Raw genomic sequence first — 19,561 nt, 5'->3', positions numbered from 1 at the left:
GAGGAACGCCTACGATGAGGAAATACAAAGTGAAAACAGGTAAATCATCAAGATGAGCCTTTTTAAGATGGAAAAAATAAAATTGGTTTTCTTTTTACCCAGGAAAAAAAAACTACAAAGAACCTTTCATGTATTTTAATTAAAAACCCAGATCCCACCACTATGTACTCCTGTAAATATACAGATTCATCACAGATAACTAGAATATAATTGAAAATGTTTTTTTATATATATAACTGTTCTCAGAAGCTTTATTTAAGGTGCTAAGCTAGCAACATGTAGCATTGAACCAAACCTTTAACGCATCTGCATTATTGGATCTGGTGCCTCTTTATATTTTCTTGACCATACACACACACACTGTTGCTCTCCCCCTCTCTGTGTTCGGCTCAGATTTTCTTAACAGGAATGACCTCCGTCTCAGAGCTGAGGATCCCAAAACTGCACCAGATCAGTTGCTTGCTTTCCTCATTGACTCAGCAAAACTTCATCAAGTATTTTCCCTTGTTTTTTTTCCTTCCTCTGCGTCGTCTCAGCACAGTAAAACATCTGGAAACTGTACCTGCTTCCTCTCTGCGCAAGACAATGCAAATATGACAAATGAATGTAGCTGGTGAGATTTGTGGCTGGCAACCTCTGAAGAGTGCTTGGTTTCTATAAAATATGAAATCTCTCTCACATCTTTGGTTCCCTCTGTGGTACGCCATCTGAGCTGTCAGTTGTTAAAAAGCACAAACGGCTCACAAGCGAGCAAGATTGTTTCGTTTCGGAGGCTCTTACTTCTGTTTGTATCAGCATTTAGAAAACAGTCAACCTAGCTGGCTGGTGCAGTGTTAGTATACCTCTCAGTCCTTTTACTGCCACTGGAAAATCAAAGGAACATAAGGGAAGAAATCCAGAAGGGAGAGAATAAGAAGAAGGTAAAGAAGAGCATAGAGCTTCTGACTGACCTCATCATCCCCTCCAGCTCTCAAACACCTAACAGAGACCTCCCGTGATTTCCTGACACAGATTCAACACACACACACACCAACACCCCCAATAAAACGGTTCAAACCATGCAGAAACAAGGCTTACATTGGAGAAATAGCTAAGTCTGGTTATAAAAGAAGTTATCCTAATGCCATTTTACCATTTTCAATGTATGTGTATAAGTGGGTGTGGGGTGGAAGAGGGGGAAAAACACAGCTTAAAGCAACATCTTTAGCAACAGCACATCTCTGCACTTTTTGGTGATCACATATCAATCCAGGAAGGAGTGACTTAAGCATAAGGCAAACATAATGCCGTAATAAAATGTAGTCTCTTTTTACAGTAAAGAAGTGCCATACAGAACAGGCATGTATGAAATTGTGCAACGGAATCAAATTTATGTTAATGCAACAGTGACACCTTGTGGAAATTTGCTGCAATGTCAACAATAGAAAAGTAAAGCCAGGGTTGTTGAAACTTTGCAGTGACTCTAAATTGTGTCAAACTTTGCAAAAATCCTCCTCTGAGGTGACAGTTGACATTGTTTTTAAATTTTTACGTACCGTGATGAAACCCATATAATAATGCATTGCTGGGAGCTTTCTATTTCCGCTGCATTTACCCAGGCACAAAAACAATCCCCAAACTAAGTTGTTCTAGGAATAATTGTCTTCTTTTGTTAGCATTTGTTACCTCCAGAGAAAAGTGCACAGCTATCGTCAGTTTGCATCAAAATGATCTCGCATACAGACAGATTGGTGCAAGGGTAGTCAGCTATTACAGCACTGGGATGGTGTGTTCAGGGAAATGTGCAGAGTTAGTTTTCCACCTCGTCGATCATCCTCTGCATGTAAGACTAAAAGCTTGATTTCAGCAGAGCTCCTCCTTCCAGAGTGTGCTCCCAATCTTATTGCGTTCATTTGAAAAGGTACACTTCCGTGCATGTTTTCCCCTACTCCATTTCTGGTCTTTACTTGCTAGCTTATTACAACAATAGTTTGCAAATAGATGATTTACAATAACTAGTTTATTATTGTTTGGAATTTTATTTTTATCCTATTTAACATTATCAGAAATATTTGGTATGCAGCTGTATTAGAAACCTATGGATGTTTCAAAGTATAACCAGCAAACATTCAACGCCAATGGCTGGGAAGGTTTTATGACCACGTTTGTTCATAATGACAGGGAGTGAAACCATATAAATTATAAGGGACAGACATAATGACACGGAGTGTCATGGATTTGATCTTTAATTTGACAGCGGACAGAGGATAGGTGACAGGGATGACTGAGCGAGAAAGGAGCCTTGACGTCTGACACAGCCACCCAAACTCAAAGAAAGGGGCATAAGCAGTCCGAGGCCATCAATTATCCAGTGTGCACCTCAGAAATTAACGAGGTGTTCCAAATTCTGTCACGAAAACTTTTCTGCCGTTACACACGTTTGTGCAAAAGGTTGGACCCTTGCTTAAAAAATGTCACTGACTGTGAAGCGAAATGCACACATCAGTTTCTGCGGCAACATGCAAAAACATCGAAACATCTTCAATTTTTACGGTGAATTGCTATGAGGTCAGGACAGAAGAAAGAACACCAACCCAGTATGAGGACGGAATCTTCTTTCTTCATTATTTTTTCCAGAAGGTGCTTAAAGCTGGAGAAACTGCCCAACCAATCATAGTGCTGCTCCGTCCTGTACCTGTCATCCCAGTAGGCAACGTCTTTGTAGCTGGAGTTTTTATCCGGCAGGTACTCCATGTTGTCTATAATAAGACAAGAGAAACAAGTTTTCACTCCGGACCGCACCAGGAACATCTTTTAGCCACATCAGTACTAAATCTAAACAGTTCTACAAAGTGCTTAGGAGACAGACAATTTAAAGACAAGAGTTTTATGGTAAAAACTGATTAAAGTGAAACATACACCAATTAATCATTGGACTGAAACATCTGTGGTTTCCATTAATGTGTCAAATTCACATAAACACCCAAGTCTATGAGGGTCACTTTCACTTCTACAGGGTTAATATTTTTCTAATAAAATATTCATTTTAATTGCAAACTGCAGATACCAGATGGGATTAAAAATAGTGGTTTGTGTTTTGCCAACGGGATTGCATTTTTCCCCTCCAACACCAACATTTTCCTTTGTTATAATTTTAAAATAGGTGGCAGTAGTTTGACAAAATATGTCATTTTTAACTCCAATGTCAAACAGCAGGCTGTGGGAACTTTACTAGTAGCTTTCCTACTCACACAGCGCATGCGCGGCACAACAAATGGCGCAGAGGCAGAGAAGCAAGAAAGCCAGCAGCGTTTCCTGCATGCGAATCATAACTATTTAAAGTCAACATTACAACATTACTTACTAGCAGTTGGCTTTGAGCTGGACGTGAAGTGTTTTAAAGCACTCGGCTGCCTCAGTTCCTCCGTCGAACCCGGAAAATGTCCAAACAGCGATGAATCCACGTGTTGTGGTTTGAGCAAATAGTCTCCGGACACCCTGGGCTAATTTAGAGCAAGGACATACCTGTTGCACCATAAAAGTCTGAAAATTAACTTAAATTACATTGATTTAAACTGTTACTTTTTTTAATACAGATCATTTTCTCAAAGTATCTGTAAAGTGAGCATTTTGGAGGCGGAGCAACGAGTAACACGTGGGTGTCCTGCAGTGATGAGGCTTTCAAATGCGGTTCGAAAAGTTGTCAAATCTAAGCGCTTCATTAAAATAAGCTGAGAGAGGATGATTACACTTAAAGGGAATGATTATATTTTTGTGGTTATATGTCTTTCAACATGATTATTAAACCTACAGTACTATTTAAAAAGTATGCCTCCGTACAGATTTTTGAGTTCTCTATTTTGCTTGTCACACTTAAATGTTTCAGATCATCATGTTATTTTAGCATCACAAGTATAAAAGTAAATGCAAAAAGTAGTTTTGAAATGTATTTATTAGGGGAAAAGCGAAATAAAGCAAAAAAGTTGCTTTCTTCAAAACCTGTGTCTGTAACGTTGCATAGAGCTCAAATTCAGCAGTTTTTCACAAAATAAATTACCGTTTTATATGGGTGGCAGAACTATTGACCTATAATTTGCACAGGAAATATCTCAGCATCTCATTTTTACTTCAAGGATAAAATAAAATGAACATCACAAGCAGGCTGTAAATCAGTACCAGCTGCTGGATCTACTGATACCCTGAAATGTTCTGTGTCATTAGCTGCCAAAAACATATGCTTGCTGGTCTGTTATGCTTTGTCTTATCTGTACTGTGACATTGGGAAACATTAACAACTGTCTGAACGTCCACACAACATCCTCCTTGAAGAGCTGAGAGCAGCTGCGAATGTTCATGGTTTTAAAACCAAACTGAAAACTTGTCAGTCTGGTTTTTAATTGAGTTTCATTGGTTATTCACTATTTAATAGGTTAAGTTTATTCTATTTTGTTGCATTAGGACAATGTTTATGCTTATTGAAGCCTGCTATTGTTTTAGATATTATAAAATTTGGCTCTTTTACATTTTTCTAACATTTCTAATTTGTGGATAGGTTTTAGAATTGTGTTTATTCCTAAATTGCCATATGAGCTCTCTGTCTTCTCAACAGTTTCTCACTTTAAATTTTCTAGTTTTTGATATAAGTGAAGCTACAACTTTCTTTCTGTTGACGTGGATCGGCGAGTTATATGCAATTTATGTGGAACTGATTCATTTTAGGCTGTTTTGAAGGAAAAAAAACACTTTTGAATATTATTTGTATGATATTCTCACAGAAAAAGATTAGGGTCACTGGGGGAAAAATCTTATTTTTGTCCTCACAATTCTGAGAAAAGTCAGAATTCTTTTCACTTTTATTTTAGTGATCCTAATCCTCTTCTATAGGTTATCTTTACTACTACATGTACAAATTTAACTCAACCAGAATGTCATGCATACTTATTTGGCATTCGGAAAATTATGTATTTTCTCAAGGGAAAATTCGGGAAATGCCTCAAAATGCAAGAGTAATGCCATATCTTTCCTGCAGGTGGCAACATTACATTACCATTTCTAGGTTTCCTCTTTTTTTTCTTCTCTTTTTCAGTAGCGACTTGGAGGAAGCTAAAAAGTGCAATTCATAAGTTGAAAACTGCTTTGAATACCATGGAGAGGTCGAATGTGTTCCTAAAACGGACACATAAGACAAACATGGAAAATGCAGAGGCCTCATTGAGGAAGAAATGCTTAAAACTGGACAAGGCTAAAGCAGAAAAAGAGAAGTCATGCAAAGAGAACTTTGCTTTGAAGATAAAAATTCAAAGCATTAATTACATGTTGGCAGCAATTGGAAGAGGGCTTCAGAAGGAAGTCCAGAAATCAAAAGACACCAAAGAGTCGACAAAGAAGTTGAAGCAGGATGTGTCCTCAAGCACTAAGGGACTTTCTAACATCCTGGGAGAGGTCAACATTCTCCTTAGACCAAACCAAAATGTCAGGTTCTCAGAGGAGGAGAACCGAAGAAAGAGGAGACAAAAACCGAGGATGTCCCAGTAAAGAGGAGAACCTAGAAGAGAGCCTGGAACAAACAATGTTCCAAAGAGCTGGTAACAGAGTAGGGCATATTTTTATGACCATGTATCAATCGGGAAAGCTCAGGTACTGGTTGCTGCCTTGAGTTTTTTTGATTTCTCGAAATCAAAAAACTCCCGTAGCCCTGCGAACACAAATGACCGACTATGCTGTTCCGCCACACCTGGCTATTATCTCCTTTCTCGGAGGCCTGCAGTCTCAGGCCTCCACCTTTTAGGTTTTCCACAAGCTCATTTGACAGGCCAGTAAAGCCTACTGATAAGCTACCTCCAGGTACACAGCTACACTCACTGCACAGGTGAGTGTAGCTGTGCAGTGGTACCTCAAAAGAATTTACCTCAAATTTTTTTCTCACTTTCCAAGCACCATTAACCTTAAGGGATACGGAAAATTGATGGGACGCTGGCGGCAGAGCGGGAACCTTAGGGGACGCCGGCGGTCAGCGGCACCGGCAACAGAAGCCTTGGGGGACATCGGACCCAAGGCGTGAATTTTTGGAGATGCAAGAGGCACAGCGGGAACCTTGGGGGACGACAGCGGCCCCCAACACGACAGTGTGCCATTTGGAGGATGAAATGAGTGTTATTCCACTGGTTTAACAAGTTGCCTTGTAAAAAGAAATTTATTGTTAAATATTTTTTATTGTAACACTCAGTTTGTTCAATTTCAAATCATTTTCTTGTGCAAGTTTTAAGAAAAATAGATTTTGCTGAAGGATTGTGATCTTTGTATTATTAATCACTCTTTAGCGATTAACATATCAGCAGACATTCTTTTTTTAAAAAATGTTACCTATGTTTACTCAAGCTTTGCAAATATCACAGTTAAGACTTTTAAGACATGCATATGTGCAGCTCTTCTGGAACCTGTCACATAACACATTTAAAATAAGTTCTGCTTTATGATATTTTCTTTGCAGACAAAGACAAAAGAATAGTAGTTAATTCACAACTTTATATGCACGTCATCCAACGGAAAACAATGGCTAGAGCTGATGCATCTGGTGTACACTCAAAGTCTATGTGGAGGCGCGTCAGCGTCATTGTTTTCCATTGGAAGCTCCAATAATGGTGCGTTTACCACGAGACATTAAACTACATTAAATATACGAGATTATATAGTCCTGCCACCACTAAGTTTAAGACCTTTAATTAACGTATTTAAGAGTAATTTAAACTTTTCAAATGAATTTAAAACACACGGACAAGCAGTGTCTGTTTCCTCACCACTTGGCGGCAGTAAATGCTCCATTAAGTTGTTTGACACCACCATTAAACAAGTAGAAGAAGAACCAGTGAATTAATTACTGGACCTTTACTTAGAAACAGCTAAAGCATTCAATTGATGCCAACACAGCCTTATTTCACCAAACATTGCTCTTTATAGCAAGACTTAGTTGACTTGACACCCAGTGATTACCTTGGGTTATGGTTATCAAAACTAAAAGACGAGTCATTAGATTTAGGGGGGCGTTACTTCTTCACAGAGGTTGGTTCAATCAATCAATTTTATTTGTACAGCACATTTCGGCAGCAAGGCATTTCAAAGTACTTTACATCATTAAAAACTAAACACAGAGTCATGTAACATGGAATAAACAGTAAAAGAGAAGGGAGGAAAGTAACTTTTTCATTTAAAGAATAAAATCATAACTGGAAAACTATTTTCTTACTTACTCGGGTTGTCTTTGTGTGATATGAACAGTAACTTCATCCCTTACTGCTAGAGCTAAATGTATACTGAACTTAAGTTACAACAAAATGACTTAAAGCTGTCACTCATATTAAATGAAGTGATAAAAATAGGTTAAGTAAACTTTTCACGTTAATATGATGTAATGGTTAAAAGAAAATGTTCATATTATCCTCACTAGTCTCTAAAAGTGGCCTGAGAAGTATAACTTTTAATAGGGAGCACCAAGAAAACTTAAGAAAAACAATGATAACTGATTGGGAGACTGAAACTGATCTCAAGGATAAAACGAACCGAGTTTTCTTGAGACACTTAGACGGAAGGAAATGCGAGTCTGATGTTCTCCAGATTATCCCAGGAGGCATTACAGCTGAAAAGTACGGCAGATCAGCCTTCACACCTCCATGCATCCCACTGTAGCCTACTTTAAGCGCCGCATCGAAGTTATGTAACGTCACCGTTCAGCTACACTGTAATGTTCGCGATCTGCTAACTGAAGAAGTCGTTGTTTAAAAGATCTTGTGGTCGAGCGTGTGAAGATCTTCTGAAGTAGAGACGGGCACACAAGGATGTGCGAGTCCAGTCACACCGATGGGATCCGGCTGGAGATGCGGGGAGGAACTGGTCTCCCATTCCTCTGCATAGTGGGAGCACTATCACAGACCACGTGAGAGGGATGTTCAGACGGTCCCCGACAGACCGACACCGGCTCATCTCTTCTGCTGCCTGCCGACATGGGCTCAGCTTCTCGGAGACAGGCGTGGAGGCAGGAGAGCGACTCTCTGTCTGGATGTAACCTCTGATCTTTCATCACTCTCTTCTTTCTTTTCTGTTCTTTTCTTTTAACAGTTGTTTTTTTTTTTTTTTTTTTTGGGTGGCGGGAGGAGTAGAGTCAATGCTATGGCTTGGCCGTGCATCAGCAGAGTGTGCTGCCTGGCTCGTTTCTGGAATCAATTCGACAAATCGGACCTCTCGGTCCCGCTGACCATCCAGAACTACTCGGACATCGCGGAGCAGGAGGTGCGCTCCGTCACCAAGCAGCTCTCCGACTCGGAGAACAACTACGCCGCCCCGGAGCCGCGCGTCCGAGGCTCCCCTTATGCGCCCGCAGACGGACCCCGAGGACCCTCCAGGGCACGGAGGGAGCCCAGCTACAAGCCCCGGGAGGACTACCACCCGCCCGGCGTGCCGTTCCCCAGCGTCACCCAGTACAAGCAGGATTTCAAGCCCTGGCCCATTCCTAGGAAGGAGAACTTCCCCTGGATCAGTAACGGGGGCAGCAGGGGGGACGGCGCTTCGGACAGCAGCCCGGTGAACAGTTTCCACGTCCAGGCTCAGGTTGGGGAGAGGCGGGGGGACAGGCTGGAGCAGCAGGTGACGGAGGAGAACAAGACCAGCTCCTACAGGTAGGTGCTTTTTACTTGTTTCAGCACCAGGCGCTGTCCACTCCGTCGCCGTCCCAGCGAGGAAAGCTGTGTGCTTGATGTCTTCTTTCATGCCTAATGAGGCTGAGCTTATTTATAGTTGAGAGAAATCCATGCTGGAACTCAGAGAGCAGGCTGCACAGAGAGGGAGGAGAGCTGATAATCAATAACACTCCTACAAGCGCTCCAGATGAATGCACTAAAACGACTTACAAATGAGTCTTTAATTTATATTTGCGTTTTTATTTCAGGAATGAACTCCCAGAAAAAAAAGGTTACTCAGCACACAGCAGGTTATATGACAATGCCAATCACTAATAGTATATTTCCTACAGCTCTGTGCAGCACAAAGTGATACTAAAGATTTTAAACAGAACCTCACCAACACATCCTACAAACGAAATAGTTAAAAACACTTGGCAAAAGAAGCTAAAATCACCCCTTTATCTCAGGGTCAGGCCTTGTTAAATATCCCAGTTCAAGCTTTGGAAATATTCCATCAGAAAAGCTGCGTGTTTCAAAGGTATTTCAAGTAAAATGATCTTAAGATGGTACACTTTAAAATTGGTGTGATATATTTGCTCTTTCTGGTTTTTGATAACATTCTTTTGACCGAGTTTTGAAGCAGAAAATTTGCAATTTCAACATCAACCCTGCTATGAAAGCTCCTGCGTATTGATCAGTTTCTCTTTCTCCAGGCAAGAGTACAGGCCATGGACTGGGGTGAAGCCAGCCAGGAGTGCAAGGAGAAACCCCACAGCTCAATACTCCAGCCCAGTGGGGGGGGCAACCCACATCCCACGTGAGACCAGCTATCAGGCCGCCTACAGCGGGGAGGTCAGCAGGGCCATGAGCGGGCAAAAGGCTGAGCTCATCCCCCCATCTGCTGCCTCCAACATCCAGCCTCCGCCCGCCGCTCAGCACAACCCGGCTGCCACGCGAGCCGGCAGCTCCCTCAGCCCCTCCAGCCTCCAGCAAAGCATCCTGCCTGAGACCACCGAGCACAGCGGTACAACCAAGAGAGAGGTAGGCATGCGTTATAATCAGAGCTTCATTTGCACAGGTGGGAAACCGCAGCAGGCCCCTCCAGAAAGTCATCCTCACACATCTCCCAGGCGGGCCTCTCGCTGCTGGGGCATCTCAGAAAAGTGATACTGCATTCTGTCCCAGAACGGCTCAAAGTGACCCAGCTGTTTAAAACAGGCCATGCGCCGTGTTAGGTAACACTGCTGGTGCTACGCTCATCACTGTGACCTGAATAGAACCGGGATGATGGGAGAGGAAATGAGTGTAACTGCCCAATGTGGTCCGGATTAGCACCAAAATCACCTACATTTAATAATTATTTATAATTACAGCTGCAACAACCAACTTAATACCTTCGTCTTTGGCTTCAGTTGACATAAGCACTTCAAACTGGACATCAAAAAGTGGGAAGAAATGTATGTACTTAGTATATTTTATGTAATCATTTCAACTGCATCGTTAGACTGTCACTGGTTGCCATAGTGACCTGCCATTCACTAGCTAACATTATAACTGTTTATCACTATTTTATCACTGTTTATGAACTGTAATAAAATATGTTATGCTACATCAGTGAATGGGACAGGTCTTTATGACCCATACGCGTTACATGCAAGAGAGTGGATAAATGACAAAAAAAAAAATAGTCCTGAACATTACTTGTAACATTAAAGTAATTTTGTTGACAGCAAAGTCATCAGTTCTCGATGAGATGTAGAGTTCCTCCAAATAAGAAATCATATCCATGGTGAGTAAGCGCACCAAAATAGGGCTTTCTAAATCTGTAAATTTTCAGAAAAAAACTGAACTCATATTTTTGCAGTCACTTTTAACTGCAGAGAATTTTGCGCTATTTTGGTTTAATTTGTCCAACCAGGCGAAATAAAAATAGATGCGAGTTCTTAAGGAGCAGATTTGGGCAGTAACTAGTTATATTTATTCAATTACATTTACTTGAGTAACTTTTTTAGAAAACAAAATACTTTTAGGAGTATTTTTATTCCTAAAAGTACTCCTAATTCCAAAACAACCAGTGACACCAGAACAACTGGTTATACCAGAACCAGTTGTTCTGGTATAACCAGATTTTATGCTTAATGATTTTGTCCCAAGACAAATAAAATATATCAGAAAATTCCGCATGAAGTGCTTTACTAAATCTTCGAACACTTCAATATATAGTAACGATTCCAACTTCAAATATCAGAGTTGTTTGGTTGGGACTTTGTGTGACAGACCAACACAAGCTAGTTCACAGTTATCAAGTGGAAATACATTTTTGTTTCTTCAAATTTTTGTTTCACAAATAGAAATCTGAAAAATGTGCATTTGTTTCCTGCCAGCCTGATAAACCTAAAAAAAAAAAAAAAAAAAAAAATCCTAAGCAACTATTTACCTTCATAAGTCCCTCAGATCTCAATTTTCATCAGGAGAATCTAATGACTGCATATTTATTAGCTACGCACAAGTCTGACCTTTATGTCTAAGCCAGAAACGGTGGCTCAGCACATTCGATCAACACATCCGTTAGACTGTGTTGATCGGCGTGTTTCTGGACGGTTCGTGAGGCGGTTTATGGGAATCTCCAGAGGTTTAGTGCCATCCCTCTTCCCTACCCACTGAGCTCCACTCCATCTGCCAACACGGAGACTGTAGTCGCTCTGACCTGGACCGGGTCAGGTAGTCTGCCTGTACGCGTGGCAACATCTGCTCCATTAAGCTAAAGGGTATTAGGAAATGCAAAGCTTGGAAATTTTTTTATTTTTTAAACATTTTTCTCGTGTCCTCTGGGTTTGTCCTGACGTTCCGTGCTGTGGAAAAAAACAAAAAAAACAACAAAAAAAAAAACCAGACTTAATCCACGGGAGTGTATTAAGACCACCTTCTGCTTGGTTGCATGATTTTTCCAAGCCATGTCTGCTCTGTTAAACCGTTTTGCCACTCAGCGTCCTGAGTGTGATGAGCGTGGAGGTCAAAGTTAGAGATGTCAATGACAGGACAGAGACTCTAAAAATAATTCTGACCCAGTTCCAGTGAGATCACAGCCCATACAGTAAAGGACGTTTGTGCTGCTGGCGGTGTGTAGGAAGATTTTCCCACACAATGGCGCACATTGTGTATTTGTCCGAATCTGACAGCGAGAAAAACAACAACAAAAACAAAACAAAACAAAAAAAACTGGCCTGGTGGCAAATCAAGTTGATCTCAGATAATCCACAGCAGCCCACTCAATGCCAACTCATTACTGACTCACCACCAGCCCCCTGCAGAGGTGTCTGACCGAGCATTACACATCCCACTCCAGCATGCATTACACTCCGGCTGCACTGGGGATTCTCCAATCTTTTATGCTGTTCTGTGAAATGCAGGCGTTCGTCAAGCTGTGGCAGGGCTCCCTGCTCTCAATGTGGTCGAACCGACCGACTGCAAATGCTCATTTAAAAACTTTAATGGTCTCTTTTCATCATCAAAATGATTTAAATGATGGAAGCGTTGTTTTTTTTTGTTTTGTTTTTTTAATTCAGATAAGTAACAACATAACTCCAAGATTCCCAGAGAGGTTGTTGCAAACCAAAAGGAATGGTGAACTGAAAACGCAGCTGGTTCAGGTTTAAGGCGTTCACGGTGCGCATTTGGCGATAGAATTCCGAGCAAAAGACGTGTAATCTGCCAGACAAAACATCTGACTGGGGCATTTTGGAAATGCAGCTAAAATTAAAGACAAACGTCTCAGCAGAGACCAAATCCTGCCTGATTCCCAGTCCGCCGAGAGGCTTTACACCCCCCCCCCCCACACACACACACACACACACACACACACTCTTACCCCCCAAACAACCCCTGAAGACTTAAGGCTGAGCTCATGTGACTGTGCAGTGATCTCCGACGCACCGCAAGACTGATGATGGAAATGTTGCTCACAACGGTTTTAAACGCCACAAAGAGGATTAGACGGCCTGCCGGAACAATGCATTCTGAAATCCACCTCCTTTCACCCACTCCTCTGTTTCGCTCCAGTTAGCCGGGGGTGAGGACGGCACGGGGGCGGCGCAGCGCCTGAGCTGGGATCGATCCACTACAGCAGGCGAATCTGCTTTGCAAAATCACTTCTAATCAGTTTGAAATGATTAACACATCACGCAATGAAAAAAAAAACAACACACACATACACACACACAACGAAGCAGGGTCAAAGCATGCTTGTACTATTCTGTTTTGTATCTTTTCCTTCTCTTGTTCGTTAGTGGACAAAATCGGAACGTTTTGTTTTGCAGATCACACCAAAGGAAGTAAGATAACTTCGCTTTATCTCTATAAAGTTCAAAAGGTTTGCTTCACTCTTTATGCAGAGCGGTTTTTTGCGTTGTGTTTTAAATTACGTTTTAATGATCAATTTTACTTTTAAAATATTACGGTTAAATTCCAGTGACCCATCCCTAATTGACTCGACCCCTAAACTGACAATGGGTCTTTGAGTCCTGCAGGACAACAATCCGAAATATGTGAGCAATTCGACACGGAAATAGTTTATATCATCCCACCAAATGAATGTGTCCAAATCAAAAGGTAGCATTATGCTACTGCAATGGCAGATTCATTTACTTTAAGGCTGCTTGCAAATCTTTACAAGGGTTGCCGAGAAATATCGCCAATACGTAATTCTAAGAACATTTACGTAAATCGCCTGGTGGATCTTCTGTCAGAATGTGAGAAAAATCGGCATTTTGCTAAAAAAAATTAAAAAAAAAGGAAAGAAAGTCACAGATGAGATACTCTGTGTGAAGTGAAGGCTTTTTGCTGGCAAAATAAACATCCACAAAATGACACAGCAGAGGGAGGGAATGCAAAACACAGTCCTTTCAGGCTGTGCTCCAGTTATCGTCCTCGTTCTCGTGCTTTCCACTCCGTCCCGCTGCCAAACTTTCTTCCCCCCCCCCCCCGTTTGCCTCCATCTCGTCCTGTTCTTTCTCTTGGACCTCATCCCCATTCCCACGCTACCGGCTCCACAGAGGGACAAGAGGGAGGGCTCGGTGCCAAGTTTGGCAGGTTTCTCTAAGGCTGGGAAAGCAGCGCTGTGTTATAAGAGCAGGGGACGGAGATGCACCATGTGATTGATAAGTGACAGGGAAACATAAAAGGAGTGGAAGTGGGGGCAGGGGAGGAACAGAGTGCATCGTTTGATGGATTATCTGTTAAAGTGCGTCGGGTTGCAGTCTTGTGCAGCACCAATCTAATTTAGGAGAGAGGCAGAGCAGAAAACAGCGTACGCGTGTATGTGTGCGTGTGTGTGTGCTGGGTGGGGGGTGGGGAGATACACTCTGAACAATCCGACTTACTGAACGACACGAACAGCTTTCCCTGCCTCCTAAGGTGCTGGGGAGTCACAGCCACAGAGGTTATGAGATAAGTACCTGAGGATGTTGCTTGCTTAAAATTTTCTTCATGTATTTAATAAAGGATCATGCATGTTAATTTACACAAGCACTTTAATCCATCATGTAAATGTGCCAGATTTAGCCACAAAAATTTCATCTGCAGATTGACATAATTGAAACATCCAACTTGACTGAAATATGTTATTGACTGAGTAATATTAATAAGGTTAAAGTTATGGCAAATCATAAATCATTTAGGGATGTTTAACAAAAACCCCTTGAGGCTTAAAAATAAGATCACCAATATGAGTCTCTATTGGCATACAAATAGCATTCGATTATTACAACATAGAGTTAAAATACCAATGGATACGAGACAAATCAGGGAATCCGTCAACATGGGTTCACAAGTTGTTTTGACCAGACTTCGAGGCATGTGGAGGCACTCTGGAGAGCTGTTACTGTAATGACCAAATTTGTGTGGGAGGTCAGATTTGAGGTTTTTGCGTGCGCCACGCAGGGAGGACCGATTGTCTCCAGACACGCAGGTTTTCTCAAACTTTCGATAAGATGCGGAGAGCAGCGCTGAGTTGGAAAACCTGCTCCATACGCCGACAGCAGAGCTGATGCTCTGTGACGGCGCTGGCCAGCCAGTCTCCTTTCATTTCATGGGATCAGTGCCACAGCTGCTGCTTCTTCTCTCCATCACTTTGACCTCCTGAAACAAGCCGCTGCGTTTCATCTCCCTGTCTCTCCTCCTCCGTCTCTCGCTCAGGAGCATCTTGTGAGGACCAAACTGCCCCCGAACCCTTCTGCCGTCTTTCAAAGCGGATCGAGGGTCTTCAACATCTGACAGCCTGCTTCGACTCTTCATCCCCCCCCCTCTCCTCCCCCCGGCTCGCTTTTGGTGTAAAGGAATCAGCGGCGGGAAGTGTTTCCAGTCCATTCCACAACACAAGAATCTATGCAAAGGAATGTTGTGAACACTGTTGAGCAGCTGCTTATTATCCCAGGTAAAGAGAGATGAACCACTCCTTTTGATACTCCTCCAGGCTCCCTGCTCCTACAAATGAATTTGCATGTGACAGAATAGTCTAGAAACAAACTTTATTTTTTCTTCTTCTTCTTTTTGTTATAGATGCACAAGAAACTGGCTGCTCTGTATGTTTGTGTTTGTGTGCCTGCTCTTTTGTCTTCGATGCACATAATGTTGACTCTGCACCAGTAGTTCAGGATATGATTTATCATAAGGTGTGTTTGCTTAGAGTGTGCTATGCTGCCCTTTGATGTCTCTAGAAATCTGCCTGAAAATAATTTATTACCTTTACATTCAATTCATGTTTGAAGATCCTTTTTTTTTCTTTTTTTTCTTTTTGGTAAAGATCTTGTTAAAGATAAACGGCAATTAAAGGATCTAAAAAGTTGAATTACAATAAAATATTGTCTCTGTGTGACGTCATTGCCTTTACTTAGTCACTTTATTTAATAGTAGGAAAGTAGGAAATACTTGTTCCAGATTAAGTTAATCTGCACATTACCTGGACCAGGGTTAAGAATAGGCTTACAGGCCCTGAAATATTTTCATTCAATGAAGATTTTTACCAATTTACAGTTGATAAATTTTGCTAAAGTGAAATTCAGATGTACAGGTGCTGGTCATAAAATTAGAATATTGTGATAAAGTTCATTATTTTCCATAATGTCATGATAAAAATTAAATTGTCATATATTTTAGATTCATTGCACACCAACTGAAATATTTCAGGTCTTTTATTGTTTTAATTTTGATGATTTTGGCAAACAGCTCATGAAAACCCAAAATCCCTGTCTCAAAAAATTAGAATATTATGAAAAGGTTCTCTGAACGAGCAATAAAAATAATCATCTGAATCAACAAAGTAACTCTAAACACCTGAAAAAGATTCCTGAGGCCTTTAAAAACTCCCAGCCTGGTTCATTACTCAAAACCGCAATCATGGGTCAGACTGCTGACCTGACTGCTGTCCAGAAGGCCATCACTGACATCCTCAAGCAAGAGGGTGAGAAACAGAAAGAAATTTCTGAACAAATCAGCTGTTTGCAGAGTGTTATATCAAGGCACCTCAGTGGGAAGTCAGTAGGAAGGAAAAAGTGTGGCAGAAAACGCTACACAACGAGAAGAGGAGACCGGACCCTGAGGAAGATTGTGGAGAAGGGCCGATTCCAGACCTTGGGGGAAGCAGTGGACTGAGTCTAGAGTAGAAACATCCAGAGCCACTGTGCACAGGCGTGTGCAGGAAATGGGCTACAGGTGCCGCATTCCCCAGGTCAAAGGTCAAGCCACTTTTGAACCAGAAACAGCGGTAGAAGCGCCTGACCTGGGCTACAGAGAAGCAGCACTTTGGAGCACTGTTGTTCAGTGGTCCAAAGTACTTTTTTCGGATGAAAGCAAACTTTGCATGTCATTCGGAAATCAAAGTGCCAGACTCTGGAGGAAGACTGGGGAGAAGGAAATGCCAAAATGCCAGAAGTCCAGTGTCAAGTACCCACAGTCAGTGATGGTCTGGGTGTCATGTCAGCTGCTGGTGTTGGTCCACTGGGTTTTATCAAGGACAGGATCAATGCAGCAGCTATCAGAAGATTTTGGAGCACTTCATGCTTCCATCTGCTGAAAAGTTTTATGGAGATGAAAATTTAATTTGGTCTGGAATCGGCCCTTCTCCACAATCTTCCTCAGGGTCCGGTCACCTCTTCTCGTGCAGCGTTTTCTGCCACACTTTTTCCTTCCTACTGACTTCCCACTGAGGTGCCTTGATATAACACTCTGCAAACAGCCGATTAGTTCAGAAATTTCTTTCTGTTTCTCACCCTCTTGCTTGAGGATGTCAGTGATGGCCTTCTGGACAGCAGTCAGGTCAGCAGTCTGACCCATGATTGCGGTTTTGAGTAACGAACCAGGCTGGGAGTTTTTAAAGGCCTCAGGAATCTTTTTCAGGTGTTTAGAGTTACTTTGTTGATTCAGATGATTATTTTTATTGCTCGTTCAGAGAACCTTTTCATAATATTCTAATTTTTTGAGACAGGGATTTTGGGTTTTCATGAGCTGTTTGCCAAAATCATCAAAATTAAAACAATAAAAGACCTGAAATATTTCAGTTGGTGTGCAATGAATCTAAAATATATGACAATTTAATTTTTATCATGACATTATGGAAAATAATGAACTTTATCACAATATTCTAATTTTATGACCAGCACCTGTATACTTCGTGGCACTACGTTACCAGAGAACGTGCTCATCTCTTAGCAACAGCTTAACAACAAATATTGTTATCCCACAAAAAAAACAAAAGATTTCTTCTGCTCTTTTGAAATTTTACTTATCTACTTAAGAATTTAGCAAAAAAGTATATATATATTTTTGTCAATGGTGGTAAATATATTATAAAACACACATTCAACACAAAAGTAAAAATCTGATTTATACTTCGTGGCAGTTCGTTACCAGAAGAAAACCCTCATCACTTCACACCAAATTAATAAGTAATATTATTGTTAATAAAACGTAAGCTCTTTTGAAATACTGCTTATCTGCTTAGACACAAGAAATTTACAGTTGGTAAAAATCAAAAAGTAAAAATCAGATGTTTACTTCATGGCACTTCGTAACTAGAAAACACTAATCTCTTAGCAACAGATTAACAACAAATATTGATATTGCTCAAAAAACATAAGATGTCTTCTGCTCTTTTGAAATACTACGTATATGCTACTTAAGAATTGTGCATTTGGCGAGTTTTGCAGAAAAGTGAAAAAAAAAAATCTCATTGGTGGTAAATATATTATAAAACAGACATTCAACACAAAAGTGAAAATCAGATGTATACTTCGTGCCACGTTGTTACCAGAAAACGCTCTCATCTCTTAGCAACAGACTAACAACAAATATTGTTATTGTTCAAAAAACATAAGATTTCTAATGCTCTTTTGAAATTCTACTTATCTTATACTACTTATTACTTAAGAATTGTGCATTTGGTGAATTTGGCAGGAAAGTGAAAATGTTTTGGGGGGTTTTTGTCATTGGTGGTAAATAATGTTGAAGATTTTAGGTTATAATAAATTTTGGGAAATCTCTGGCTCTATCTTCCCCTCACGGATCCCAGGTTCTCCCGGCAGGCCGAAGTGAAACCACACAGAAAACAATGAGTGTTAACGTCACAGAATTTCAGAGTTTAATCCAATAGAAGACAACGCATGAAATTACAACAGAAACTGCAGAACAACAGAGGCATACATTAATTTACCTGAGACAAATGGAAAAGAAGAAAAAAAGAAAGAAAAGCAAAGACGTCTTTGGAGAATTGCAAGAGCAAATCTGATTTGTTACTCCTGTGTAGAAAGTTTTACAGTAAAGGCGTATTCTTGTCTTTTAATTTATTCAAATAAGGCGTATCTTTGCTCATCCAACCAGGAGCTGTCTCTGACCCTCTCTAAAGTTAGAAACTTCCTGCAATTTGTTTCCAAGATCAAAGGCCATTTGTCCCCTTTGTCTAAACAAAGTGGAAGCAGAGACTCTCCTTTACTGGTCTGGACTCCTGCTGTTTTAAGGCTTTTCACAGATCAATATGAAAACTGGAACTTCTCCTGATTGTTTCCCACACAGACAAACAGCAGTTCAAAAAGATGTTAGCAAACCATCTGCTGCAACTACAGGTAAAATAAAGGTCAATAGGGCAGAATAAGTTATTAATCTGAAAACTATAATTAGGCAATTTCAGTCAAGACATGTTAAGTTTTAAAACTAGCATATTTTAAATTTATTTTCTTAATACTTAGCAAAAATACAAAGCTTAAACAATAGAAAAATATATTGGGGCTGGGAAGATATTTTAAGCAAAAGAAAACAACTTTATTAAAAAAAAAGCACAGCTACTAAATCCAAGCACAACTAAAATAACAGATCAATTGTCAAGTTTATCCAACATGAAGCAATTTTGTGAATAGATCGTTTTCCCACTAATGACAGTCCCAACTCGTTTCAGTCCTGCACACAGATATCAAACTGACTTAAATGATTTGTTAAAACATCATTTGAGTGATTTTCTGATTATCTGCTGAAGAGAAAATGAACTTAAAGACCTTTAACAATAGCAAGCTTAGTAATAACTCTTTACAAAACGTAAAAGAAACCCTTGCCACAACTGGACAAAAACAGCATGACGGGTGTTGAGGCTGTTTGTGAATGTATTTGTAGCATTTCTTCTCCTCAGCCAGCAGTAGTTGGTAAGTCTTGTGATCACATTTAAAGATTTCACCTGAAAAGCAGCCAAAAAAAAAAAAAAAAAAAAAAAAGTATGAGACACTAGGTATTCCACTGGTTGCCTGGGCAACCGTTATATCAGAGCCACTTCTTTGTAAGGAGTACCGTAACAGTGATTTGATTTATGTGGTCTACACACACAGCAGAGCGGCTCTCACTGTATTTGAAGACACCTCATTGTGGAGCATTTT

At 40.7% G+C, this 19,561-nt stretch overlaps 2 protein-coding genes across 2 annotated transcripts in view; one reads left to right on the top strand and one right to left on the bottom strand.

Moving 5' to 3' along the window:
* Positions 1-3,651, bottom strand: part of ece2a (endothelin converting enzyme 2a) — a 74,850-nt gene extending 71,199 nt beyond the window's left edge. Inside the window, exons 1-2 of the mRNA XM_088014750.1 lie at positions 3,344-3,651; positions 2,574-2,738 (exon numbers count right to left, since the gene is read on the bottom strand). Coding sequence (XP_087870876.1) covers positions 2,574-2,733 — 160 coding nt within the window. The 5' untranslated portion in view covers positions 2,734-2,738; positions 3,344-3,651. The remainder of the gene's footprint in view (positions 1-2,573; positions 2,739-3,343) is intronic.
* A 4,029-nt stretch (positions 3,652-7,680) lies between these two features.
* On the top strand, positions 7,681-15,522 carry map6d1 (MAP6 domain containing 1). The gene is made up of 3 exons (XM_088014958.1): positions 7,681-8,648; positions 9,365-9,692; positions 14,844-15,522. The coding sequence occupies exons 1-3, from the start codon at positions 8,143-8,145 to the stop codon at positions 14,919-14,921; spliced, it is 912 nt and encodes a 303-aa protein (XP_087871084.1). The 5' UTR covers positions 7,681-8,142; the 3' UTR covers positions 14,922-15,522.
* The last annotated feature ends 4,039 nt before the right edge of the window (positions 15,523-19,561 follow it).

The sequence above is a fragment of the Poecilia mexicana genome, unplaced genomic scaffold (assembly GCF_051168715.1).
Source record: "Poecilia mexicana isolate PSO_F unplaced genomic scaffold, ASM5116871v1 scaffold_17, whole genome shotgun sequence".
Classification (NCBI taxonomy): domain Eukaryota; kingdom Metazoa; phylum Chordata; class Actinopteri; order Cyprinodontiformes; family Poeciliidae; genus Poecilia; species Poecilia mexicana.
The sequence above is the reverse complement of the archived record's forward strand: the minus strand, read 5'-3'. Positions and strand labels throughout refer to the sequence as shown.

Coding starts and splice junctions, on each gene's coding strand:
- map6d1 (XM_088014958.1), top strand. CDS start 8,143: ATGGCTTGGCCGTGCATCAGCAGAGTGTGCTGCCTGGCTCGTTTCTGG. Junction 8,649..9,364: donor AACAAGACCAGCTCCTACAG/GTAGGTGCTTTT, acceptor CTCTTTCTCCAG/GCAAGAGTACAGGCCATGGA. Junction 9,693..14,843: donor GCGGTACAACCAAGAGAGAG/GTAGGCATGCGT, acceptor TCTCTCGCTCAG/GAGCATCTTGTGAGGACCAA.